A 27,759-nucleotide genomic window follows, 5' to 3' on the forward strand; every position below is an offset into this window, starting at 1 on the left:
GCCGCTGCGGGCCCGCCCGCATGGAGCCCGCGCCGGGGGAGCCGGCGGCCGCCCGGATGGTGGCGTAGGGCCCGCAGTGTCGGCCCCGCAGCATGGCGAGCTGCCTGCCGCCCTGCGTGATCGACGGCGGCACCGGGTGAGTGCGGGCAGGGGAGACCGGCTGCCGGTGCCCGTGCTGGGGACGATCTGGGGGGGTATGTCTCCGCGCCGCACCCCTCCCCTGCCTCCCGCTGCCGGCGAGCGCTCCTCGCACGGGGCCGCGCTGCTGCCGTGTGTCCCGGTGGCCTCTGGGCTTGCTGAGGGTTTCTCTCCCCTCCGGCCTTCAGCGGGCTGGTGCCCATCGCTCTCGTCCTCCCTCTGCCCCTCCTGCCCTTCCATCCCGCCGGAGCGCGGAGCGGGGCAGCCCTGCCGTGTCCCCGCCGTGCGTGTTTCTGTGTGCCCTCTTCGCCTCTCTCTCGGGACCCGTGTTCGTTTGTGTCCTCTGGCTGTGAAGTATTGCATGATGCAAGTGCTAAAATTGGGGACGGCTGGTTTCAGAAGGGGAGAGGAGCCAGGAGCCCGCACTGAGCGGTCCAGAGGCGATGCCTGGGGAGGCTCACGGAGGTGCCCGAGCCGGGGGCAATCCTGTCGGTGCCGTGCCGTGCCTGGACACGGAGCCCAGCTCGCCCAGCTCCCTGCCCCGGGCCGCTCTCAGAGCAGGCTCCTGCCTCCTTTCCCCGTTTGAAACCAGCCGTTCGCAATTTTAGCATTTTCGGCTGAGGTGGGAGCGCGCTGCCTTGCTCCAGTGATGCGCTCGGTCATTGGGTCATCCCTTCACCTTTCTCTGATCAGTGTGAGATTTATTCCGTACTTAACCACACCACAAGTTTTGTAACTCAAGTCTTTGAGGGCAGGAGTGACTGAATTGCATAGGCTGTGCTTGGGAGGCGTTTCAGGAGCGGCTCTGTCCTACCTCTCTGTGCTAGAGAAGACCTGAATGGATATTCAGCATCCAGTCCTGCTGTGCCTTAGCGGGGGAGGTGTCAGAGGGAGCTGTAATTCAGCTGTAATACTGAATATGTGGTGCGTTTTTGCTAATGAATACCTTTCCTTTGGCCCAACAGTTACAGACAGCTCCTAGGAGAGGAAGTGAAGCACCGGTCCATGAGTAACTATTCGTGCAGTAGCTTTACTTGTCAGACGCAGTCTCACTGATTGCATTAATTCAGCCTTTCCTCTGCAGGGAATTTGCAACACTATTTTAATTTCTTTAATACTTGGAAAGTTATCTTTAAAATTTCCTGAACGGAACAATCTTTACAAAACCAAACCCCAGACTAATCCAACCAAATCAAGAAACCCCAATCCCTAGGTAACCACAGGAAGCACTTTCCAGTGCTGTGGTGCCACATTGCCTTCTCCTGAAAAAGTGTGTCACATTTTGAAATATGTATTAAACTGTCATGAAAGTTTTAGAAATCTTTGCCTGTTTCTGCTTATACTTTAGCTTGCCAGAAACCAGGTCTGCTCCCTCAGTGAGGAATACTGGAGTTCACAGCTGGAGACTTTGGAAGTAGAATAGAGACCAGGTTCTACCTTGAGTCTAATTCTGCTTGCTCTTTAGATACTTGTTGGTAGTTTCCCAGGTTTTTTCTATACATTTGCTGAAGATATTGTAAATATCTGTTCTCCACAGATCTGTTGATATTAACAGGATTGCTACTTGATAGTTTAGAGAGAAATGGGAGGTCTGGGTGGATCCTTTAAAAAGGGTACAGTAGAAACTGTAAAACTGAGAAAATGCATGAAATGCCAAAGCTGCCTTTTGCAGGAGACCCCCTTGGCTTTCAGTTTGTGGAGTAATTCCAGTGTTGCACTAGCAGTAGATATTGCTGGCCAACAGTTGCACAAAATAAATAAGGATAGGACATTGCTTATTGTGCCCTTTCAAAGAAATAATAATTGAAGTAGAATTTCTAAAATCTATTTAGTGCTTGCATGGGTAAAGCTGATGGGTTTTGTGGGGGAGGGACATGTATATTGTTTTGTTTCAGGAAAAGTTTGGATAGTCCCCAAGTGATGCACGTTTGTTTTTCAATGCCTCCAAGTGATCTTGATCCACAGGAGACAACATATTTCTGCTGGTGGGACTTGTGCTTGACTATGTTGGAGGGCACTCAAAAATGGAAGACTTTTCAGCAAAGGGACTACTGAATGTGAAATAAGTTGTCTTGCAGAATTTAGGATGAAACGAGTCTGAACAAAAGCAGCCAGAAGAAGTAGCTTGATTCATTGATACACAGTCTCTGAAATTTTCCTCTGTGTGGGCTGAAAACCTTCTTATTGTTAGAATGAGTCTGCTTTGGGTTACAAGCTTCAAACAATTCATTCAAATTATTCATGAAAGGGCTTTCAGATGAAAAATTGGGAAGAGCATAGCAGAAAGGGAAAGGTATCTGCACTGTGGGACATTGCATATATAAAATACTTTTCTACTTAAATCTCTTGTACTTAATGAGGTATTCTGTCCAGCCACTAATCTATCTTTTTTTTTCATGTAAGGGATTTAAAGAAAATTGTTAAAAGAATGGTTTTATTGTTGTTTTGAGCATAAGGAGACTGGCTTAATTTACTGTAATTTCCAGCCACATGCCTCAGTCCTGTAAATGCCAGAATTCCTCAAAAAAAAGTAAGAACAGGTGTATAAAAAATACTTACAAACCTTCAGTGAGAAACATATTTTTATAGAGGACAGGATAATGTTCCTTTAGTCTATTGGATGTAGATGACTTGAATTTCCTTTGCCATAAACTGCTCACTCTTTATTCACAAATCTTGCAAAAATAGTTAACAAGTTGCTATACTCTTTTCCATCAGTATTTGCAAATGACATAGTGCAGTTTTGATGCACTACATCTTGATTTTCTCTGCGTGAGATTCTCCTCGTGATCAGTTTACACATTGCTGTCACTCTTTTTGTGGAGAAGGGCATGCTATTTTTAGTTTCTTAGGACTACCAGCCCTTTTTGTGTTGCTGTTTTAAATAGCATTAGACTTCATAACCAGTTTTATTAATTGGCATTTAGCTGTGGGACATCAGAACAGTAGTAGGTGGGTGAGCAAAACAAAGGTATCTTAAAATACCCCTATTCAGTGTATTTGTAGATTGAGGAGTGCTTCTGGTTAGGGTGTACTTTATTGAAGCCATTCCTTTTTAGTAAAGAGAAAGTACTTGGGCAAAGTCTTACACATGAGTTTAAATACTTGATTTCTGGGAGAAGTAAGCTGGACTGGATCTTAAAACTTGAAGCTCAAGGTGTTTTTTGATGATGTTGCTATTAAAGATAGCTGGAGCCTCAGAACATGCTATGTTTCCTCTCTCTTACTATATTTCTGAACAGGCATTATTGTAATTGCTGTTCTGGGTCTAAGGAACTTGAGTTAATTAACTGTTGTTTATAATCACAGGCTTCAGTCCTGCAAAGTGCTAGACTTTCTCAAGAAACCCAATGGCTCTACTGTACTCTTTATTCTTATAGTGGCTGCTTTTGAAAAGCTCTTGGGTAAATTGTGCAGACAAAATAGATTTTTTTTTTTCCTATTTGATATTTTCTCCTTCATGTCTTCTTTATTCCCATCCCTTGATTTCAAAAGTGCTTTTCCAAATCTTCATGAAGAACTCGTGTTGCAAGTTCCTCAGCCATGCTTGTAATAATGATAATAGAGTCTGCTATGGCAGCCTGGCAGCACAGGTGTTCTGGCAGCAGCAGCCTGGTTATTCAGCCTCTTAGCTGTCAGGGAAAGTGTTCTATTTACAGAGGCTATTTGTTTGTTTACAGGACTTTCTCAAAGCATTCTGCTATTTTTAGTCACTTCTTATTTATCTTTTCAGAAGTTTTTTGTGTGAATGTAACACCTGGTTTTAAAGATGTGGACCAAAAAAGCAATAGAGAGTGATCAAATGCTAAAATGGTCACATTTGGGCTTTGCTCTTTTGCATACTTGTACAGGGAAAAATTGGATGTCTTGTGTTTTCAGATGGATAAAGCAACTGCCTGAGTTTGTGATCTGTTCTCATGCTTTGGGAAGAATTTTCCTAAACAAATCTCTTCTCTCTAAAGTGGCTGAGGGTGCAGCATCTGCTTCCAAGTGCAGTCCATTTGTACATCTTTGGAGTCAATTTTTGATTTAAGTTCTTCCATCTTTCCATCTTGGTGGGACCTCAGAAGAGAGCAGGGTTAGGATGACCAATCCTCATGCAAAGGTTTGTGAAACTGGTTTGTGTGCAAGCTCTTCACCTGGTCATAACAGTATGGAAGAGACCACACTATTTTTAGAAATTGCTTGTTTCAACAACATGTAATTTCCAGAGATTTAAAACAAAATGTCTAGTCCTCCAAATCTCCTTGCATGAAATAGCCTTAGTCTATTGGATCAGCTTTCTGCTAATTTTTAGTGCAGTATCCTATATTTTGGCCTGTTTCCAGTAGGTTCCTCTCTCACTGGCAACAAATTGCTGCTTTTAATGAAATTAAGTTGGAATACTGATTATCTACACATTCCACTACAGCTGTCTCTGTAATTTTACAGATCACAAGATGTTGCATTACCATTAGTCTGCTAGGCTGTAACCCAGGAGAAAGAAAACTGTGTTTTAGATGCTTAAATATTCATTGGAGAAGGGACTGGAGACCAGGTACCCTCTGTAACTGTTGAAGTCCAGAGCTTTTCTGTTCAGTAAATATTTAAATATCATGTGGGGAAGGGAATATTTTCTGTAGGAGGTGCTGGAAATGGGACATCCAAACATTTTAATGTACCCTTGAGAGGTGGAAGGAGTTTGGATCCTGCTGGGCACAACAGAGATCTGGGACCAAGTCTGCCATGTCCTGAGGCTCCTGGAGAGCAAAGAGCTGCACAAATGCATAATCTATTTTCCTTCTCTTCCTGAGTGGTCTTGGGAGAAATTTTGAGTTTCCCTTCCATTTGGTTTTGTCAAAAACACCTGAAATGTGGCTGCTTGTTCCAGTCTGTCTCTTGTTTGATCCTAAGTGGATTTTCTTTTTTAACAGATTTTGTTTTTCTGCTTATTTGCTTCACCATTGAACTGAGAATTTAGTTATTCTCTTTGTTTTAATATTAGTCTTTCATGGATTAATGACATGCAATAGAAATCTTTCCATATGTTACCTTCTGTGAGATTAATTCTTTGAAGAGAATTTTTTTCATGATACTGAGAGATAAACTTATTTGGTAGTATTTTAGTAGGAGAATTAACCCAGGTTAAAAATGAATCTGTAAAATACTGAGCTGTAGGGGTTTGGTAACTTTACAAATTACCCTGGCAGGGGGATCTGAACCATTCTGGAGAGGGAAGGTGAAGCTCTTGCAGACTGGTAGCCCAAATTGACTTTTAGAGAGTGTTTTCTTTTTTTAATACTGTGAGTGGGTGTGAGTTTAGCATGTGTGTTGAGGGGGAAAAGATGGCAAACTGAACTCACCTCTTGGCCAGACTTTACTTTAAGAAATGAGTTCTGGTTAGACTGCAGGAACCTTTTAGTTTATTCATGCACACAGATACATAAAAATTGTATGAAAAGTATATATATGTATGTGTATTGCCTTTGGTTTTTGTCCCTGAGGCTTGAAAGGCTTTTTTTTTCATGATGTTTCTGCCTAATTGTCATTTCTAAGTCTTGAAACTAGGTCTTTTAAACAAATAAAAATATTTTCCTTGGTTTTCATTATATTCATTTAGTCATGATTCATTTCAGAGAGAGAAATAGGAGGAAATGGCCTGTACTGCTCTTAAATCCCAGTGGAATTCCTGTTGTTGCTTGTTATGTTTTAACAATATTCCCTAGGTAGGCCTCATTCTAAAATCTGAGGAATCTATGCAATAATAATCATAAAAAGAACTCCTACTAGTAATGTCCTCCTTTACAGTCAGTGTGATTTAACATCCTGATTATGTTTTTCTGAGAGCCACAGGAAGTGTGCATAAACAATTTGGATTAGACTGAAAGCATATGTCTATAATGATGATTAAAAACCCAACAAACCCTTGCCTGCAAAACACAGTCCTTGTCTTTTTAGCCTTGGGGGAATGGCTTTTTAACTATTGTTTGAAGTCTATTGAAGCTATAGCTTTGAAGAGAAGTTGAAATATAAATATTTAAGTCCAAGGTCATTGATAATTCAATTTAGATTAATTCCTTTATCTAAGAAAACTGTGATCCTTAATGACTATTTTTATACCAAATACTCTGTAAAGAGGAGCCTACTTTTCAAGCTGCTAATGAAGATGCAAACCTCTTCTTTGGCCATGGCATAATATTATTTGCAAATACTGAAAGTAGGATGCAGACAAAGACTTTAAATTCACTTTAGGACCTAGACTGGGATTGGTCTCATTTAAGAATATCATGGCTTTATGGTTTTTGTGTAAAAATGATGTGAACAATGCTGATTCCCTCAAATCCTGCTGCTGCTGTACTTTGTTTCAAGCTAATGGCAATACTCAAGAATGACATCAGTTTCTGCAAGCATTCAATCAATTTAGTTGGGTTGGTTTTTCTTTTAACAGTTTCTGATGTGGGTTTTGTTGTCATTGTGGGGTTTTTTTCGTTTGTTTTTTTTTTTTATTAGGAAATAGAGCTGTCTTTCAGAGTCTGGGATGTTAATTATTTCTAGTTGCTAAAGACCTGGAGTAGCTTGCAGTCACTAACACCTGTAGAAAATTTCAGGTTTTATGTAAAAATCTCTTTACTTTTTTTGTTCCCCCTTCTTTCCTCTCAAGCCTTTAATTGTTAAAATAGATCTTATATGTATATTGAAAGAAATGATCAATGCTTTGTACCATCTGCTGCCCATTTCTAAAGCATTTCATCAGTGCAGGCTTGCTTTGGTGTAGTATTTGTCTTTTATCACACACAGATAATATACCTGTGACAAAGTGAGTGGTTTGTTCAAGGCCTGAAAGGGAATTGTATCAGGATTGTAACAAGAGTTCTCTCCTGTGGTTTATACTTGTGATACTGTATTATTTCTCATTTTCCTGTATTTGAGAATATTAAACAAATATGTAAAGTCTAAGGCTCTCTTTGGTCATGGTAACTGAAGGGTAAAATCTGTGTGGCCCTAATTTTTCCCAAAGAGTGCAATGTGACCTGCCTGTCCTTTGTCATAGCTGGTCAACAAGATGGAAAAAGTAAGAGTTGAGTTTTCAGACTTGATAGTTATGAATAACACTAGCAAAATCCATAAGCTGAAGTTGTGTGAAAAATAAATTAACACTTAAAATATTTCCCTCTTGGAGTTTTCTTTTCAGTAGGATGATACTTGAAAGCATAACCCAGAAAATATCGACATGGCATGTGATGCACGTTTCACCTTTACTTTAAGAAGTGGAGTGAATTGAAAGTAATTTTTTCTTCATGTTTTTGCATCTAAGTGCATCTAATGACCTGGTGATGTTTTTTTTCCCCCCCTAGGTATACAAAGCTTGGCTATGCAGGAAATACAGAACCTCAGTTCATTATCCCATCATGTGAGTTGATTTCTTTTTGTCCCTCCAAATTGTAACATACACTGCTGTCACTGAGCACTTTGAGGATTAAATGACATGCTTCCAACTCCCAACTCAGCCCTCATAGTCCTGTGTCCATCTGGGAAGTGATATTCACCCTGTTAGCATCCTTGGCTGGAGTGTAGCTAAACAGAGCTCCTTGTCTGCAGTTAGCTAGGACTGCTGCTCATTAAACCAGCTCTTGGTTGCTATGACAAAGATGAAGAGAACTCCAGTCCAATTTTCTTTTTATCTCCATTATTTTTTGGCCAGGACTCTTGAGTAGACAGAATGCAATTTACCTCCTGTCTACCTGACACCATGGTTACAGCCTGGATAATCTGGGGGAAGGCTCCCAATCAAATTAAGTACTAAAGTGCAGGTGGTGTCTGCCTTATTTACATTGTCTGGGACTGTAGACAGTTTAATATTCAAAAAAGTTGTTCCTATTAGAAAATGTTGCTTTTGGGTGTGTGTTTACCAATTAAAATGTTCTTGCACGTTTAACATGCTTTTGTTGAACAGATTTACTCTTTAATTTTTTTGTGTGTGTTAAAGTTGTTTAAAATGTTATACTTTTCTGGTGTTCTTGATTTTAATTGACATCTTAATAGTTTTTCTGAAATGCTGTATATATATATATATATATACAGATGTATAAATAGTAGTACTATGTATTTACATCTATAATGACATCTGTTACCTCCATTTATGTTAAACGCTGCTTTTTACTTTTTGTAAACTTTGCCAATTAACTACTTATTAATGCATCTAGACTACCTTGTAGCTACTCATGGGAGAAAGTATAAAGATAAGGAAGTTATAAAGGTAATTGGTGGCCAAAGGAGTGAAGGGGACACAGTTCTTCACCAGGTATAGCTGCAGTACTGCTTACAGTCTCACTGTTTTAAGTATTGTAAAATTTGAAACCTAAACCACTGGTAAAGATTTAAATGTCTTATTTTAAAGAAATGGGATAAGAGGGATTTCCTGTGATTTTGGTGTAACTCCTGTTTTATACAACTATAAACCTGTTGGGGGTAGATATTTTTCCAAAAGAATTGTTTCCTGTGAGTCATTTTTTGGTGCTAGTAGTATTTGGTGTGTTTGTGGATGATGCCTGCCTACTCTGCTATATGTTATTTAGACCCTGATTATGACCCATTAAAAGAAAACTATATAAACAAGGTTACATTAGCAGTACTTCATTCCATTTTTATTTTTAGCTTGCCCCAGATTTGATTTTTGCTGTCTCATCTTCTTGCCTACAGCAGCCATCATCTAATAATTTTAGTGATAGTTGAAGGCTGCTAATGGGAAGCATAAGTGTCTCCAGAGATTTCTCTGTAGCCCTGCAAATTGATTTCTCCCCTCCCTCTTTCCTCTTTCTCACCAACCAGGATAATGACTCCAATACTTATTTTTGAATACACAGTTTATTTTCTTCTTCTCCTGTGTTCTTGGTCTTTGTTCTAGAGTTGGAACTCAGAAAATCACGTTGCTTACTGGAATGATGCGCTTGTATGGGTTTAGTGACTGCTGTAGTCTGCAACAAAATGCATTTTCAGTATTTTCTGTGATTTATTAGGTACAATAATGAGGGATGGGTGACCAGAATCCTGCAGGATGCAGTGAGAATGAACTTGGCTCTATTGGCTTGTCAGTAGATCACTTATATGATTTCTACTTTTTATATCCCAATTTTTATTTCTGGAAAAGAATCCTTAAGTAAATAAACATTCATCATTTGGTATTTAACTGTTTTAATTTTGCTTTGATTTGTTTTTTGGGTTTATTTTAAGGTATTGCAATCCGAGAGTCAGCCAAAGTGGGGGATCAGGCTCAAAGGAGGGTGATGAAAGGTGTTGATGATCTGGACTTTTTCATAGGAGATGAAGCCATAGATAAACCTACCTATGCTACAAAGGTGAGCATTCAGGAGACTTTGACAGCCTTTCCCAAGTCTCAAATTTTTATGATAAAATGTTCTAGGACTTCTGGATAGTCATTCAAAACACGTTTGCATTTTTTGTAAAGTATTTTTATTGCTTTTTAAGAACTGCATGATTTGGTTCATGGCTTTACCCTTTTTTAGATATCTGTTTTACTAGTGCTGTCTTGTGTGGTTGGTGTTTGTGTAAATATTCATTGATACACTGCAGCTGTTCAGTTTTCAAAATTCTGAGTTATTAAAATAGTTATATACACTGAATATTTAAATTCTTGCTAAAAGTGTACCCTTTTAACATGGCACACAAACTGGGAAATGTGTTGGATACTTTTGCTTCAGGGAAAGTCACAATTGTTTTGTGAAGGGCTGTCTTCAATGCAGCTTTTCTGTGAATCATATTTTCCATACCCTAGTAAAGGACTTCTTGTACTTACAAAACGTTATTGGCTTATGAACTGTGTGGAAAAAAATCATATTTTATACATCCTTCTGTGTTACTTAAATGTCAGCTGTGTTCTTAATGTTGAACAAAACGTAAACATCATCCCTGCCAGAAATTTTAGATGAAAAATATATAGCCTATATGGCCTTTATTTCTTTTTATAATATGGAAAGGCATATTGAAGCCAAGTATGCTTCTCAACTTTTTAAGTGATAAAATTTATACAAAAAGAGGTTAAAAACCACAGTTCTGCAACAGACTAACAGGGATAGAGTCTGGATTCTGGTTGCTAGTCCTGCAAGGTAGAATTGGGCTTGGAAGTACTTGGGAGCAGGAGGTAAATTTGAATTGTGCCTCTGAATTCAAGTCAGGATGAGTTTGGTGAGATTCCTGTGAGATGAGGTGTCAGACTGTTCCTGCTGCTGGGTTTCTTTGTCCTTGCATGAGCCAGTGCTGACAAGTCCTGCTCTTGCAGTGGCCTATCCGACATGGGATTGTTGAGGACTGGGACCTCATGGAGAGGTTCATGGAACAAGTCATCTTTAAGTACCTTCGAGCTGAGCCTGAGGATCACTATTTTTTAATGGTGAGTTAATGAGGCCTGGGAAGGAAATAGTCTTGTAAGAGGAAAACCAAATACCATTCCAAGCACAAGGAGTTCTGCTTGAGGGTTTTTCTTTGTATGTCTTATTTGTCTAGCAATGACAGGGTTTGGGTTGGGAGGAGAAAACTAATCTTTAAAGCTGTATTTTAACTATATTCTGTTAATTTTGTGATGCAGGCTACTGCAGGTCAGCTACTGCTTTTGAAAAGCTTCACACACTGTTTAAATTCTGTTTGAAAATTTTTGAGAGCACTGAGGACTCTAAAAGTTTGATTACCAAAAGTTTGATTGGCTTGATACTGAACTAATCAAGGCAGGATCCTATCGAGGTGCTTTTTCAAAACTCTTTGTTTTTGCAGACAGAGCCTCCACTGAACACACCAGAAAACAGAGAATATCTTGCAGAAATCATGTTTGAATCATTTAACATCCCAGGACTTTACATTGCTGTGCAGGTGAACAAAGTGAATTTGTTCTTGTAAAGTAGAAAACAACTGCAGTGTTTTGGTCTTTCGTAGGCACGTGTGTAAAATGTTTGAAACTGTACTTTTTAGTAGTGCAAATTAGAACACTCTGCCTGCTTCTAAATATAAACTCTCTGTGCTGTAGGCAGTGTTGGCCTTGGCTGCCTCCTGGACGTCACGGCAGGTTGGGGAGAGGACTCTGACTGGGATTGTCATCGACAGCGGTGACGGAGTGACCCACGTCATCCCTGTGGTAAGGAGCAGGATGCACTTTGAAATCAGCACTGCTTTGGACAGGGTTTGTTTACTATACATTTAAATAAGAAGCACCAAATGAAACCTTATTTTTAAATTTTTAGTGTTGGCTGAGACTTCTTTCCTTGCAAAAGTATGTATTTGATTATGTATTAATTCAGCTTGCAGACTACAGGAAAGTCACACTAAGAAACCACCAATCCAGCTTTTAAAAAGCTATTTCTCTGTGAAACCTTACCTTCTGTTGCTGTGGTGCCTCAGTTCTCTTAAATATCAATGATTATCATGGGTTTGTCTCCTGCATGCCAAGAGTGTCTTTACAAGAAATATCCTAACTTTTTTGGGTTGTGCCTAACTTTTTTGGGTTGTGCCTCTGAATTAAAGAGGCACCCTGCATTTCGACTGTTTAATATACCTGGTAATGTGTGCTTTTTATATAATGTATTGTATTTTATTGTTTCCACTCTGCTTATATGGAAACAACTACAAAGTTTTATAAGTACCTGTTCTTACACATCATCAATCTCATCAGTTTATGTGAGGATGTTAAAAATACAGAGTTATCTGTACATACTGGCATCCATTGATGTAATTTTGTGTATTTTTTGAACCATTCTGTGTCCTTGAATGATCAGACATATTAGAAATGAAAATTTGATTCCCTTTAACTTCATCTTGGCATTTTGGTGTTAACTTGATCTTCTCAGTGTTTTGTCATATGGGCAGTGCTGAGAACAAACAGCATTTACTACATGAAACTCTGAAAAGTGTAAAAAAAAGCAAGGGAAGAAATAATGTTGCTCAGCAATACCAGTGTTTGCAGTAAATGCATCCTAAAAAAAAATTCAGCAAGTAGATTTCTTATTTTTGTTGTGCTTATTGTAAGATCCTACTTCTGTTTGTGTTTTCTTTGTTCCTATGTGATTTTTCTTATCTGAGAAATTTAATTTTATACTCTTTTCTATTAATTTTTCACTCTCAAATAGAACACAGGTGGTTTATCTATATTATGTTTGCTTTTCTGATGATACCATAAAGGAACCATCAGATCTGACTAATATATACAGATGTGACTGATATGTTTATCACTTGTGTATCTATTAGATAGTCAATATCTGTTTATATGTGGTAATCAAGGTCTTTAAAAATTATATTCACTTTGTGGTGGGGTGCACATTTTTAGAGTGATTTTGAAGTTTCAAGATTTTACTTTTAATAGAAAATCAGAGTAGTATAAAAATGAATGTTAATTATTGATACACAGTAAGTTTTCCCCTTAAATATGTCTTTTCCTCTCCTCCTACATAGGCAGAAGGCTATGTAATTGGAAGTTGCATCAAACATATTCCTATTGCAGGTAGAGATATTACTTACTTTATTCAACAGCTTCTAAGGGAAAGGGAGGTTGGAATTCCTCCTGAACAATCTCTGGAGACAGCAAAAGCCATAAAGGTACATCCTCCTTTATCTCTTAATAAATACATAGTAAATCTCTGTGAGCTAATTTTTTGGCTCTAGCAAGTTGCCAGTGGCTCTCTTAAAAATGCAGATGTAGGCAGTGTATTACAATTACACCAGCTTCTGGTGGTTTATCCAATCAAGTGTGGGGGAAGGAGAAAGAGAAAGAAAATATTCATGCTAGGCTGTTTGGAGTGAGTATGTTCTGCAGCTTAAATCAGCATTTCAACTTTGGAGTTGTTTAAAATTTGCTTTGTAATAGAACTTAAAAAAAAAAAAAAGAAGTAGGGTGATTGTGTAGGCCTGCTCTTGCAGTGAAAGCTTGCCCTTGAAATTCTTTATTGTTGGTGATGTTTTCATTTTGGGAGAGGCAAATGTAGCTGAGTCAGCGTGTGCAGCCCTTTGGAAGCAAATGGGCCTCGTGCCTTGAGGGGCTGAAGCTTCAGTAGTGATTTGGGTGGGAAAGTCCCTTGAACAGCTCCATCTGTAACAATGCTCACATTTTTCTTTTCTGGTTGTGTTGCACTTTGATTCACTGATGTACTAATGATGTCAGCTATTTTTAACACCTGGTGTTTCTTACCAGGAGAAATACTGTTACATTTGCCCCGACATAGTGAAGGAATTTGCCAAGTACGACGGGGACTCTCGCAGGTGGATCAAACAATACACGGGCATCAACGCCATCAACAAAACCAAGTTTGTTATAGATGTTGGTTACGAGAGGTTCCTCGGGCCAGAAATCTTCTTCCACCCCGAGGTAAGAGCAGGGAACAGGTCTGTGCTCGCTTGTGCCATTCCCGGTGCCTGGGCGCCATCCCGTGGCAGCGAGGGGCCAGTGAGTCTCCTGAACACAGCCAGGTGCACTCCCAGGTAACGTCAGCACAGCAGAAAAGTGTTTGTGTGGTGTCCAGTCTAACGTTTAAAACATCTTCTTCTGTTCCTGTTTCAATCTCAGCTTGGGAAGTAATTGTTTCATTTCACAGTTTTTGTATAGCATTTTCCCCTTTCAGCATCATTTTAAACAAGTCTGCCTTTATACTTTGTATGCTGCCAATCCCTTTGGGCACTACTAAGCATGGCATTGATGATACTCTAAATATTGGATACAGACTTTTGATACTGAGTCAGTTTGTAAGGCATGGATGATAAATTTATCCTTGAAGGAAGTCTATTGAAATCTCTCTTGGTGTGGTCATAAGTAGTATGTACAATTCTGGGAAAGATTACTGTACCTCATCTCTCTGGTTTTTGATAGTTCAGTTTGAGTGAGTTCCAGGATATTGTTGAGAGGAAGGAGTCAGGATAATGTTGAAAGGAAGGAGTCAGGTTTTAATACAGGTCCTCTCCATTCCTGCACACTTAGTTGAACTTAGTCAGGCACCCATAGTCTGTAATACTGTTAAAAGGTTTTATTAAAATCCACATCAATACTGGTGAAGCTTCCTTTTTTCTACCCTCCTCCTTGGAAGAATATTAAAAAGCTTCTTTCTGCTACCTTTTGTCTGTATTCCAGCTGTAATCTTCTTTGGTCAGTTTGTAGCCATCTGATCTTCTGCCAATATTAAATCTCTAAATAGTTTTTCTTCCCTGCTGTTTACCAATGTGATTTAACAGAGAAGTACTGAATCCCATGTCAGACATCATTTCAAGATTTTCTCATTCCATAGTCTCTAAAAAGACTGTTGGGAATGGGATAAAGGACCAATTTCCTTTTTTTAAATTTCCTGGTAGTTTCTTGATGCTGTATTGAAAAAACCACCCAAACCTGAACTGACTTCCTAGACAAGAAAAATATAATAGATGATGTGTACTGCATCCAAAGAGAATTTCTTGTTGTGTTTCATTAACTCCTCACTTGAAAGGGCAGCAGCTTAGCTAGGTAAAAGCTGCCTTTGGTAAAGCTGTCTTGTAATCTTTTCTTATTTTCAGTTTACAGGATTTGTTCTGAAGTCTTTAATACTCCTGGAGTTAGGTCTTGGGGTTTGTGGCTATCCAGATTATTTCTCTACTTTTTAAATTAGAGATTTTATTTGCCATTCTCCAACCATATCATATTGGCAGGCAGACTGCAATTTTACATTCAGTTCTGTTGTCCCTGTTCTGGGATGGTGTTATACCCTAACTCTCATTCCTATTTATTCCTTTTTCCCTGCTGTTTTTTCAATATCTTTATGGAGAGCTCAGGAGTTTTCAGGCTGTAGTTCATTCAGAGGAAAAGTCAGTGTGCAGCAGCTTCTCTTTTGGTTTATGTGGCTTCATTTTTTTTGCTTCTTGCATGATTCATTCTTACTGTGGAAGTTAATTTGAATTCTTGGGAACTGCTCCCATCATTCTTAGTGCTCCTGAGCTCTGAGCCAACTTCCTTTGCTAATTTTTTCTCAGTTCAGTGTATACTTGTTATGCTTGACTGTTGTTACTTGTTCATCCATGTAGATACTTCATCTTGTTTTGAATTTAAATCCCACATACTTCTACACCAAAGCTTATAATATATCTACAATAATATATTATTATGTATTGGTAATTAATTAAAATTTTTAGAGTTTACCCTCTGAAAGGAAAAAAACTATGGGCTATTACCAGTTCTTTACTTTAAAGCTTATGTTAAGTTTTAAGTGGAAAATTTCCACTAGATTATTTTCTAGCATTAGCAACTCTTAACTCTCTACTTTTATAAATGCAGAAATTTACATTAGCATTGTGTTCATGTTTGCATTGATAGGGGCTTTCGCTCAAAATCTTAGACTATTTATGCTTTTTTGAACATTAGATGCTTCCTGGGCTTGGGAAAAGAAATCTGACTTTTTGGTGGGAATTTAACTGAAGTGTTTTAGTAGCATTAAAATCTTTTTGCAGGGAAGCATTCTGATTTGCCCATTGGTGTTTCTAATCTCACTTGAAAGGAAAGGCAGGACCACAGTGAGTGGTAACAGTGTGTTTAATTTGCAGGAAAACTCAAACTCATCTTGCAGGCAATAAAAGTGCATCGTGCATCAATTGTAAACATTGAATTTCTGACCAAGGAAGAGAATCTGATTTTCCTAGCAAAAAAAAAAGAAATTCTCATTTCCCTTGCAGAGAAGTGTTTGTTTGAATGTAGAATAAATTGTGAGCAAGACTTGAAACTCCCAGTCATCCCCTATTATAAGGTCTCTCCACAGTCTTATTTCTGCATTTTTAATTTCTCTGTTCTTTGGATGAAAAAATCTAATGCCTGTTCTGTTTCATCTTAGTTTGCCAACCCTGATTTCATGGAGTCCATTTCGGATGTAGTGGATGAAGTGATACAGAACTGTCCCATTGACGTCCGGCGGCCGTTATACAAGGTACGGCCTTTCCCTTGTAGGACTCATCTCATTTATTTAAGGAATTGAAATAAGAGTCTCTTCAAGCTAGGTCTCACAAGCTTTTGGAGATAGATTTCACACTCAAGATAGCTCAGCTACTTTAGAAGGCATTAAAATTACCAGGATGGGTTTTGTGGTGGTGTGTGGTGGTGTCTGAGGGTCCCCAGGATGAGGTGAGAGATGAGAATCTTGACTCCATGTTTCAGAAGGCTGATTTATTATTTTATGACATTATATTATATTAAAAGAAAATGATATATTAAAACTTTACTAAAGAAAGAGAAAGGAGACATCAGAAAGCTAGAAAGGAATGAATAATAAAATCTTGTGACAGACTCAGAGAGTCTGACACAGCTGGCTGTCATTGGCCATTAATTAAAAACAATTCACATGCTGGGTAAACAATTCTCCAAATCACATTCCAGAGGAGCAAAACATGGAGAAGCTGAAGCTTCCCAGCTTCCCAGGAAAAGAAATCCTGGCAAAAGAATTTTTCATAAAATATGTCAGTGACAGTAGAGTTGGAAACAAAAAGCTTTTAATAAAAGGCAAAATAACAAAACTCTTTATAAAGAAAAATCAAGCCAGGTGCAAGAGTTCCTTGCCCCTGGTAAAACACCTCACAAAACAATTAGTTTCTTTTTTCTATTCTTTTTCTAATAAATTACACAAACAAAACTTTTTAGCTCCTTTCCAATTAAGTGTCCTTAAGTTTGAAATAAAATCCTAAATCCTAGAAAATGTCTTTTCACCTAATTAAAAATTAAAACTTCTACACTTATTTCCTTTTTAAAAAACAAAAAAATAATTTTGTCACTCCATCAACAAAAACCACATTCCTATTAGGAATAAATACCAGCATTGTAGCCAGCAGCATGTGCATGGCTACCACTTTCTCCACGATGAGAAATGTGAACTTTGGATAGAAATTAAACAAAGTGCCACTTCTGAATGCCACTAGATACTTGCTGCTTTTTAGTTTTGAAAGAAAAGTTTCTGTAAAGGCTCAATACACAGGTAAGTATTGTCCCTGAGGAGCTGTGGCAGAGGGATGTTATTTGTATCTGACATTTGTAAAGTGAATTCTTGGGCATGAAGGACTTCTAGTTTTGCCCATTTCAAGGGTTATCCTGTGGTGTTACTCCTCTCACTACCCTCCTTCCCCTGATTTATTAAGTGGTGGTTTCCAATATTTTTTTTCATGGTCTTATATTGTACCTGCCCATTGTCTGCAGTGTAGTCAGTACTGCATCACTTATAAAGTACAAGAAAACTGAAAATATTTAAGGAGAGAACAATTAGGCCAACTTAAACCTGCTTAACCCTAGGGTGTAGTCCAGAGAGTACTTTCAGTTCCTGATTCTTTATGGAGTGAAAAGTAAGGTACTGACATGCATAGTCCATGGCAAGCTTTGTCTGTATTGGCAGCACATCCCACATCCCATGGTTCTCTTTTTAAGCTTGTGCAGGAGCAGCACAATTTTGGAAATAACAGCATAAAGCTATAGCATGCAGAGATTTGTCTGCTCATGTAAAAGGTGGTAGTGTTCCTCACCTGGTAGAATTATCACTAAGTTTCCAACTAAGTCATGTCTCAGGATAATTTTGAACTATTAAATTTTTACAGTCTCTTCTCCTTGCCTGGTAAACACTCTGTGTAATCTAGAATGAGATGTAGCACTGCAGAGCAGATCTGTGGGGCAAGATAAAAGGGGAAGTTGAACTGCCTGACAGATTAATATGTCAGTTATGCAGTAGATGTCTTCAAAGACTTCAAGCTTAGGTAGCAGCAGAGTTTAGGAACCCCTTAATGTGTGGTTGTGCTTAGGGGTCTCTGCTTTTTATCTGAAAGACCAGAGCTTCCTCAGAGCAGTTTCTTTGCTTGGTAGGGGTAGGGTTTGGTACTGATTAGAAAATGGTGTTTAAAATTTGAGGTCAAGTTACTTCTGCCTCATCATAATCAGTAGACAAATAACTTTCACTTGGCTTGCCACTGATGGAAGCTTTGTTTTTCCTTTTTTACTGTTTTTCATTATACTTGCTGAATTAAAATAATGTTTCACAGTTACCTGTGCAATGTACTGAGAGATGTCAGTAGTTATTAATGGTAATAACTGCTATCTTCTTTAAGCAAGGTCACTTCAAAGGGATGAGCATCCCTTGTTCTCATGGATAAAAGAGTGTATGGATGCAGAAATATTCCACTCATAGTTCCTCTCTGAGGTTTATCAGTTTCACTTCCCATGGTGCTGAGTGGTGGCCAGCCAAGGGCCTGTGCTTTGGAGCTGAGTTTCCATCAAACGTATTTGGATTCTTCCTCAGTGTTACTGCAGAAAATACCCAAGAGTATCCTTATTGCAGGTTTTATGTGGGATGTAGCCCTTGAATCATTGTTCCATAGCCCATCTTTTGATGTCCTATGGTATTTCTGAGTTTTACTGGCAGTATCCCTGTTTCCTAATCTGATCAACATCTCTCTCACAAGGCCAGTTATCTTACCTCATGTTGATGTTTGGACCAGCAGAAGCTTGATAAGACTTTAGCCAGATCTGTGACAACCCAACCTAAAGGGAAGAAAGCATCTAAGATTTGTAAATGCTCATTGGTTAAAGAAATTACAAAAGTCAGAGAATCTGAAAGTTTTATTGATAAATGACACACTTGGCATGGAAATTGGTCTGTTAGTCCCTGACCTGCTACCTAAGCACACAGCAGTAGGTTTTGGGTAAAGGGGTAGGGTGAAAGGGAAGACAGGAATTAAAGAGGGAGAGATGAATTAAAGAAAGAAAGAGAGAAAGAGGAAGCACCAGTCCTGGTTTCAGTGTTGATCCAACTGCATCAGTCTGGCCAATGACATGTCCTGGGGGCACCCCTGGGCTTGGGGTGGGGACACCTTTTAATGGAGAGGTTTCTCTGCCCCAAATACGGGTTTCTTGCTTTCCATGTAAATTAGTTACCATGTGCAGTCTGTTCTTTCTGGCCTTTCTGGAAATGGGCTGGGTGGCTTTGGGGACTTTAGGTGGCAGTATTCCCACCCTGTAGTGCATGCCACTTTCCTCCCACTCATTCCTTGTACTGTGTTGTGGTTTGTTCTCATGGACAAAAGCCCTATGTGTGCCTGGCCCCTCTTCTCCAGCCAAATCCTCTTCTTCCTCACAGTGTGTTAATATCAGTAGTCCCTGGTTATTACCAGCAATTCTTGTCTGCTGTTACCAGCAGTCCTTGGTTGGCTCCACAGCCATTTAGTTATTGGTGTTTGAGACATACACATGAGCCCCTAATTTTCTGGGAATTGAGAGCTCAAAAGAATTCCACTTTGAACTGCTATTTACAGGACCAGTAGAGAGTGGGCTTTAATCACAGTACTTTCCCATCCTGGCCACAATTTGAGTTGGTAAGGTTCTTTGGAAGTTTAATAACAGAACTATTATTTCACTTGAGTTGTTATTTGGGTAAGAAATAAGTTTCCAAGGCTGTTTGTTAAAAGACAGGTTCTCACTTTGCACCTGTTAGTTGTGGGAACAGACAGTGTTTCTGTTAAGCTCCAGAAGGGCTTGGTCCAAGTGCAGTTTGTCAGGGCTGAGGCCTGATGAGCATTTCTCAGATCCCACTGGGGCCTGGAGAAGGGGATATGCACCCTTAGAAATCCATCCCACAACTGAAGTCAGCTTCTCTGTGCCTCCACAAGATCCTATAACCTGCAGCTGTTCAATACCAAGCACAAACATCCTTTCACACATGATGAAGCCTTTTTTAATTGTATAATGATTGCCAGCAATGCATTCTCTAATTCCCATGATTACATCATCTTAATGTGATTGCTTGGAAAAACTGATTTGTATTCTCCAACATAGAGTTGAGAGATCTGGATTGCTTGGGATGAATTGCTTTCTGCAAAACAGAAAAAAAATAGATATGGGTTTGAAACCAGGGGACTTGCATTGAAATTTGAAGAAATGAGGTGGGTTTTGGTGGGATTATTCTTTAATTTTTTTTTATTTTTGCAAACCCAAAGCTTCAGAAAGCAAACTGAAATTTAAAATAAGTGCTCAAATGAAATGAGAATTGACAGAGGAGATAATTTTTGGATCTTAACCATATGGATGAAACAATTTGGCATCCTGGCTACATTGACAATTCCTGTGTGTTGAATTCCACTGAAAAATAACACATCCTGCATGCAGCTAAAAATCCTGCATTTGTGGGGCTCAGTGAGACATTCCATCACCCTTAGTGTTCTCTGGGAAGAATGTGTATAGTTCATCTATAGGTTTTTGGGGTTTTTTTGAGAATTTCTTATCTTCCTTTTTTCTTAAAATACTGTTGTACAACCTTTTCTTGTACTTATATGACTACATGGTATAACTGATAGCTCAGAAATAGAGAGAAATTACAGGGAGAGTGCAGTAGCATGATGGGGGCTGTGGTCTGCACAAAAATGAGACCCTTCCCCAGCTTTCAGCTTCTTGTGAGCACACCAGTAAATTCTGTATAACTACTGCACCCCCAGCTTGGATCAGTGATGAGCATCTGCTCCTGTGGTACAGCCACAGCAGATGCTGCTCTGGAATGTTTTCATCACTAGCTGGTATTTAAAAGTTTCTTTTCAACCTGAAAGTGCTCTGAAACTTGTCCTAACATTTGTCAGTTAGGATATGAATTTTTGGTGTTTAGTGTCAAAAAGAGTCTCCTCCTGAATGCAGTTACAATAACTTCAGAGGTGGACAAAGGGCTTTGAAAAGTTTTAAAAGCTGCTTGCTGTCCTAATAAATAGTATTTTTGTTAGTAACAGATTCAGAAACTATCCCTTTTATTCCACACTCTACTTGATCTTTCTTTTTCCTTATCCAGAGTCTCTCCCCTGGTACTTCCAGAGTTAAATGAGAACAGTATTAAGTTCTGAGGTCCTTGCCTTCTCCCAGAACAAAGGATAGAAGTGTAGGGTCACTGACTGTCCCAGCAATTGATTTTTTTTTTTCTGGTATTCTCTGCTGTGTTTTTAGCACAAATACCTGAAAGAAAGAATATAAGATGAATGACATCTGAAGCCAGGTAAATTCTGTCAGAAATTCCTCTGAAAGGTCCTAGCCAAGCCTGCTTAAGCATTCATGATTCAAGTCATACTGAATGAAATGACAACATCCTTGACCTCAAACTTCTAAGCCAACTTCTTGAGTTTAAAATTGTGCATGAGGTGAGGGACTGTAGGATATTGGCAAATTTGGTGTTTTATTGGAGATGGATTATCGAGGTTTTCCATGGAAACACAGGTGCATGGAGAGAAGATTTTGACAAATGGGCTCTTTTCCTTAGAGAAGGTGACTTCTTAGCTGGGTGTGCAGCTGTTGTGGACTCAGATTAGTCTCTCTCAAAATGAAAACTTAGTGAAATTATGAAGTCAAGCTCCTTGCTACATTTAAGACTTGGGCTGCCCTTGTTGTGTCAGTGTTCATTCAGCAAGTTCAACTCTCAAACCCACAAGAGCCTGTCCTCAAACACTGGACAGGCCCTGGGTGCAGAGACAAACTGGGTGGTAAAAACCCCCTGATATCACTTCTGACTTGATTTGCTGGTAAATAGAAACCCTTGGTGTGAGAGGAGCTCCAGCTGCACAGTGTGGTGGGTAGGTGGCACTGTAGGACTGGCTTTGCTGCCTGTGCTCCAGCACCACAGAAATTCCCTGTTACTGCCCCAGAGCAGACTGGGGAGGCTCTGGGGTGAGGGAAGAGTGGAGAGACTGCTAGGCCATGGCATCTGCTGGCACCATGACAGGACATGGGAAAGGAGGAGCATTCCTGCTGAATACTGCAGCATTCCTGCAGTATTTTAATGAAAGCCCCAAGAGATTCAATTAACTCTGTCATTGTAGCACAGGAGTACTGAGCAGAAGCCCTGCTTATTCCCATCACAGCTGTAAATAAATTTGTAAGATTACTCCTGCTAGTTGGTTTAACAATAGCTCAGTGCATCTGCAGGATTTTCTGGTTCCTTTTGTGTCTGAGGCAGATTTCTGCAGAATGGAACCACCATGAGTCATGCTGAAATTTCTTGCTGTGACTTGAAATGTGAAATGAACATTAAATTCATGATTTTAAGGAAAAAGAAATTATTTCTTTATTATTAGAAGTAAATGTACTTTAAAAATAGTATTTCTCACAATAAATGTACTTTTTTGTGCTATATTTATTGTTTGGTATGAACAATATTTATCCTTATACTTTCCATACTGTGTTGGCAAATAGTGCCCTGTTTTTACCAAATTAACAGAGACGTGTAGCTTAATTGATTCACTTGCTAATGAAGTGCTTGGCTTCAGCTTGTGAACCTTCCTGGTTTTACCCATAATAATTTTTATTAACAGTCATATATTGATCTCATTACATGTCTCTGGTGGTCTGGTCACGTCATGTTAACTTTAATTTAGGCTGTCAGCTGGAAAGAAAGGAAAATGGGATGTGTTGTTCTTACTTGCCAGAAAAGCAGGGGATGCTTTTCAGTTTGGTGCTGCAAAGTCTGCTGTGTCCAGCTGAGAGTGTGCTCACACCACAGAAGCAGTGTGAAGATGCTCAAACCAGATCAGCACCTTGTGTTTGGTAGTGCTGAGTTCTTCAGGAGCTAATTTCACTCTTTGGAATTTTTATGTGAGCTTGATTTAGTCAGAGATTTCTGTTGCAGGAGCTGGGTTGCTTTGTTGGGTAATTGCATATCTCTGCAGTGTTACATTGTGCAGGCATAATATCAGAAATGGTGCAAGGAGAAGCTCAGTACCACAGAGTTCATAAGAGAAGCAAAAGGTACAGATGAGAAGGGAGGAATTTCTTGCAAGCCCTCTGAAGTGATCTTGATGATCTTTGAGGTCTCTTCCATCCTTAATGATTCTGTGATTGGTATCCACTCCCTGGTCTTCTTCCAGAAACAGCCTATTTCCATTTATTTGCTTGCTGTGGTGAACTTTTTCAGGTGTGTGGAAGAGCTTCGTCCCTCTCTGCTAAGGGAACACATTATTTCAAAACAACAACTTAAATGTTCAGCCAGTTAGCTGAACGTTTCACATAAAAGTGAAACCAGCTGGAGGTTCTTTCCATCAGCAGGTATGATAATTGGTGTTAGCTGAGAAACATGTGGGCTGCTTGAGCTCTTAAACCAGCTGAAGTGTGTTTGAGCAGAGTAAGATCAGAAGAAGTCTTCTTTAAAGGAATCAGCTGGAAACAGATACTTAAAGCCTAACTTCTTTGATGTCTTTCTCTGGGAGGCCAGAGGATTCACTGAAAGGCTGAAAACCCAAACATCACTAGTGAGCTTCCTCCACAGATGTATTTAGCATGCTTTATTTTTATAGTTTTTAAGTAGTTATTGGAATTACTCAGATTTAGTCTAGAGAAGATATTTAAGAGGTCAGGGTGGAGGGAGGTGGGTGGCGCCCCCTTGGTTGTTTTTTGGGGTTTGTTTTTGTTTATTTTAATCTGACCATTTTTTCTTACCTTTATTGTGTCCTTTGTAAGGTGGTGTTTGAGGGGTTTGGAATGGATATGGATTCTGCTTTCTCTAAGTGGGGAGTACCAGGATTCTGAGCTGACTTGCTGAGTTGAGAACTTGCTGAAGGCTGCATGACAAGTCTTCTGCTAAAGAGTTAGCATGGATTGGTCTGGCACTGACAATAGTGCAGGGAGCAGGGGAACTGTAAGTGTATAATTAAACATCTTCTAAATGCAGTTGGTGTTGCCTACTTATATCCAGAATTTTGCTTAGCCTGGCTGGTCCAGATAGGTGATAATGAGGTGACTCATCTTTTCAACGTTTGTACCTTGGTGCCTTTGGTCTCCTTGGCAGTGTTATTGTTGAACTGATTTCAGTGTGTAGAAGTACTTAAATAGTCAAAATCTGAAAAAGATGTGACTTCTTAGCCTGTAAGCCTGGAGTGATAACTAGGTGGAAAGATCCTCTCAGTGATGCTGCTAACTCTGTAGTTACACGAATTGGTCTTGGATGTATTAGAAAAATTATTGTTTGGTTTATTCTGGAATCTATTTTTAGTGATAGCATTGTCCACTTTGTGGAGCATGCTTGAAGTTTAATTTGCTTAGAATAGAATTATTGCTTTCACATTCTTTGCCAACTTCATTTTCTTCAGGTAATATTTTCTGATGACATCTTTTTAATTGCTATTTCATCACTCAGGTTGGTTGTTGTCTTTTTTTGCCCATTAGCAATTTCCTTTTCCCAAGTGGAGTGCATGACCACTTTGATGCAGGGGAAGAGATGTTCTTGTGTGTGGGGAGAGTAGGGAGAATCTTCTCTCCTGCTTTAACTTTAGAATCAGCTGTGATTTTTGGTTCCTTTCATCTTCTCTGTCCTCCTCTTTTTCTTTTGGAAATGTTTCATTAATGTTACTGAGACTTGTGCTTTTTTTCTTTAAAGCACGCCTGCCTTGTTATGCATTCTTTTATACTGTAGATAATCTGAAGCTGTGAAGAAATGAGTTTTTCATACTGTAATGGTTTAATGATGTGCAGGGATTTTTTTTTTCTCATGAAAAACAAACAGCTTTCTTCTCACTTTACAAGGTACAAACAAGATTTCCCTGATAATTTGTTGCTTAAAACCCAAGTATTTCTGCACCCTGCAAGTCTGAACACTTATTATGCATATCTTTGACTCTTTAGATCCATGTGCAGGCTGAAAACAGTGGGTCAGGGATTCTTTCATTATGTGCATAGTCTTGCTCTGCAGTGTCAAAAAGTGTTACTGAGACATAATCCTTGGACCTGTGTACAATGAACTCCTGATCTAAGTTCCTTGTGGACGTGTGTCAAAGGTTTTAGCACTGTGCAAAGGCACATGTGCAGTTTTGTCGAGTTCTTTTTTCTGATCATAAAATGCATTTTTGCTGCCACCAGTGTTATGTTCTAGGGGTCCTATTTTGAATCCCCCACCTTGAAATTACTCCTGTGTTAGTCTGGGATGCTGCAACAATGTCAGAATTAGGGATGGGAAATTTTAAAATGTCTGTTTAGAATCCAAGTACAAGTCCAGGCTGAGAGGCATTTGGTTCTGCTCTGAAAACTGAGTAATACCAGACAAGCAAGGGAAGAGGCATCATACCTTTCTCTGTGAAGATGTGGTGCCTTTTTGAAGAACTCTGGAAATTAAAAAAGAAAAGAGAGTTCTAGATAATTTTGTAGCTCTTGTACCTATGTAATATGATGAGGCTTGAGCCTTATTTAGTGTCAGGGTTAAAACTGCTTGCTGTGAACATCCCTAGAGAAACTTCTTGATGTAGTGTCTTATTTCTGCTGCTTTGTGTATGTAGAGTACAAGCTTATTTTTAATGGAATCCTCCTTTGTAATAACCCATTCTACATAATTGTATTTAAAGGAGAAAAGTAGGGGATCCATGAAGTTCCTGTGATTTGAAGGGTGCTGAAAGGGTTCTACCTACTTTGTCAGCTTCCTAATGATGCTGAAATTCAGTCACCTCTGCAGTGCTGGCTGTTGGGAAACTTGCTTAAAGATGGATTTACAGAATGTGTTTTTAATTTCTGCACAGAATGTGGTCCTCTCAGGAGGCTCCACCATGTTCAGGGACTTTGGACGACGACTGCAGAGGGATTTGAAGAGAGTGGTGGATGCGAGACTGCGGCTCAGCGAGGAGCTCAGTGGTGGTCGGATAAAAGTGAGTGTGTGTTTCAAGTGCATTTATTACATGACTAATGACAGAAATCAATTTGAAAGTTCTCACCTCATAGTGAAAATATGCTGTAAAGTCAGTAGGATTTGTTTATGTGTTGTTAAAAGCACACTGGTAGCCTTGCAGTGATGACATCTCTTTATAAAATTACTGTGAGCGGTTCGGGTTTTCCTTCTAGGAGATGTGTTAGCATTAGGCAAGAGGGATTTAACTTTGTGTCCTTCATCATAGTTATCATGAAGAGTTTTATGACTTGGTCTCCTAGGGGGAGCGTATCTGAGTAATAAATGATGTGAATGGAGGGCTGAAGGTGTCTGGTTCTGACCATGTTAAGTTTGAAAACCAACTAAATATGAACTGTTTTCCTTAGCCCAAACCAGTGGAAGTTCAAGTGATAACACATCACATGCAGCGTTATGCAGTTTGGTTTGGAGGTTCCATGCTGGCTTCAACAGTAAGTCTCCATCAAAGTTATTCTTAATTTTTATTGCATGTTGAATTCTGGGTGTATTTGATCTGAGTACAAAGTTCTAAACTTTTTTGTTGTGGCAGCCAGTGTTACATTCTGGAATCCTTACCCAAGTTTTATCTCAGTAAAATTTGTACAGGGCAAATGGGAGCTTTGCTCAAGTAAGGATATCAGGAGTTGACATAATTCTAAAGTAGCTTTGATATGATAGTTCCCATATAGTGCCTTTATTCTTTAATCATCACTAGAGATTAGTTAGGACTTCAGGAATATAGAATCCAAATCAATGGTCTTAAATTGAGAGAAGAATTGCAAGAGAGAAGCAAATACAGGAAAATGGGAGCAATTGCTGTCTGCCAAGTGGGATTTCTTACTGCTGTATTTAAAAGTATTCTGGTCTTGTGACCAGAAAAACTTCTCTTGATTAGTTGTATTCATATCCTAATATTTCTCATTTTTTAATATTTCAAAATGTAATACAATGTCGTAAACCTGCAATCTAAAGAAATGCCAAGATGTTATTTATTTGTTGATTTTTTCTGCTTACATTCTTATGCTTTTGGGGGGATTTGTTTTATATTTTTATAGCCAGAGTTTTTCCAAGTATGTCACACCAAGAAGGACTATGAAGAGTATGGCCCTAGTATTTGTCGTCATAATCCCGTTTTTGGAGTCATGTCATAATGCTCATCCAGTGGAAATAAGATCTCTGATACTGTGCTGGTGAAGAAACTCTTGCAGTGCAGAGGAAGGCAGCAGATACTGTAAATACTGAAACAAGATGTGGTTAACTCTGAGGCATTTGGATCACAATTGTGCACTAAAGCACAGCTTACAGCCCCAAGTCATTTCAGTACGAGCCATTTCTCTGCTGACTGCTCAGAGCCTTTCCTTCTTTCTTCCTAAATGTGAGGTAATTGAAAATAGGTAAGTCTCGATTTAGGAGGTTGTGCAAATACTACTGAAACTGAATCTTGAAGAATAAGGCAGTGTTTTACTGCTTGTGGAAAGATCTAAACCTTTCCCACTTGTGCCCTGAGTTTGCAATCAAACCTTTAGCAATGGAGCACTAAATACCACATTGCCTTTAGGGGAGCTGGAATGGATACAGGTACCTACCCAAATGGAATAGATTGCAGGATTGGGAAAGTACTTTGTAAATGTAGGTTTTCATACCATTTTGTATTTTATGATATTGGTAGGGTGAATTGATGACTAGTTCTAAGCATGAACAGCTGTCAATGTCATTGGAATGGTGTTATGCATTTCCAGGTGTGAGGCATGTATTGGATCAGTGCTGGTATATTTTTTTGGAGAAAAAAATAAGCCATGTATGATAGAAATGGATCTGTTCATGTTTGGATGATGCAAAGTGATTTACAGTATTGTATGAAGTTTATTATAGCCACTGTTCCTTTGTTTTGAATTTTCTGAAACTGTTTTTTAGGAGATGATGTTTTGTTTTGCTGTTGGTGAGTGGTGGGTGACACATGGGCCTTGCACCAGTGAAATAAAAGCTGTTAACATCTTTA

At 39.1% G+C, this 27,759-nt stretch overlaps 1 protein-coding gene across 3 annotated transcripts; it reads left to right on the forward strand.

Moving 5' to 3' along the window:
• On the forward strand, window positions 1-27,759 carry ACTR3B (actin related protein 3B). Of its 3 annotated transcripts, none has more exons than XM_066557329.1 (12): window positions 1-136; window positions 7,473-7,528; window positions 9,349-9,473; window positions 10,415-10,525; window positions 10,903-10,998; window positions 11,153-11,260; window positions 12,571-12,714; window positions 13,307-13,480; window positions 15,957-16,049; window positions 25,618-25,743; window positions 26,129-26,212; window positions 26,816-27,759. In XM_066557329.1, the coding sequence occupies exons 1-12, from the start codon at window positions 93-95 to the stop codon at window positions 26,909-26,911; spliced, it is 1,257 nt and encodes a 418-aa protein (XP_066413426.1). In that variant the 5' UTR covers window positions 1-92; the 3' UTR covers window positions 26,912-27,759. The 3 variants fall into 3 exon arrangements, with proteins under 3 accessions (XP_066413426.1, XP_066413583.1, XP_066413504.1); XM_066557486.1 differs by having other exon boundaries at window positions 26,820-27,759; XM_066557407.1 differs by lacking the exons at window positions 10,415-10,525; window positions 10,903-10,998.

This window comes from Molothrus aeneus, chromosome 1, assembly GCF_037042795.1.
Source record: "Molothrus aeneus isolate 106 chromosome 1, BPBGC_Maene_1.0, whole genome shotgun sequence".
NCBI lineage: Eukaryota > Metazoa > Chordata > Aves > Passeriformes > Icteridae > Molothrus > Molothrus aeneus.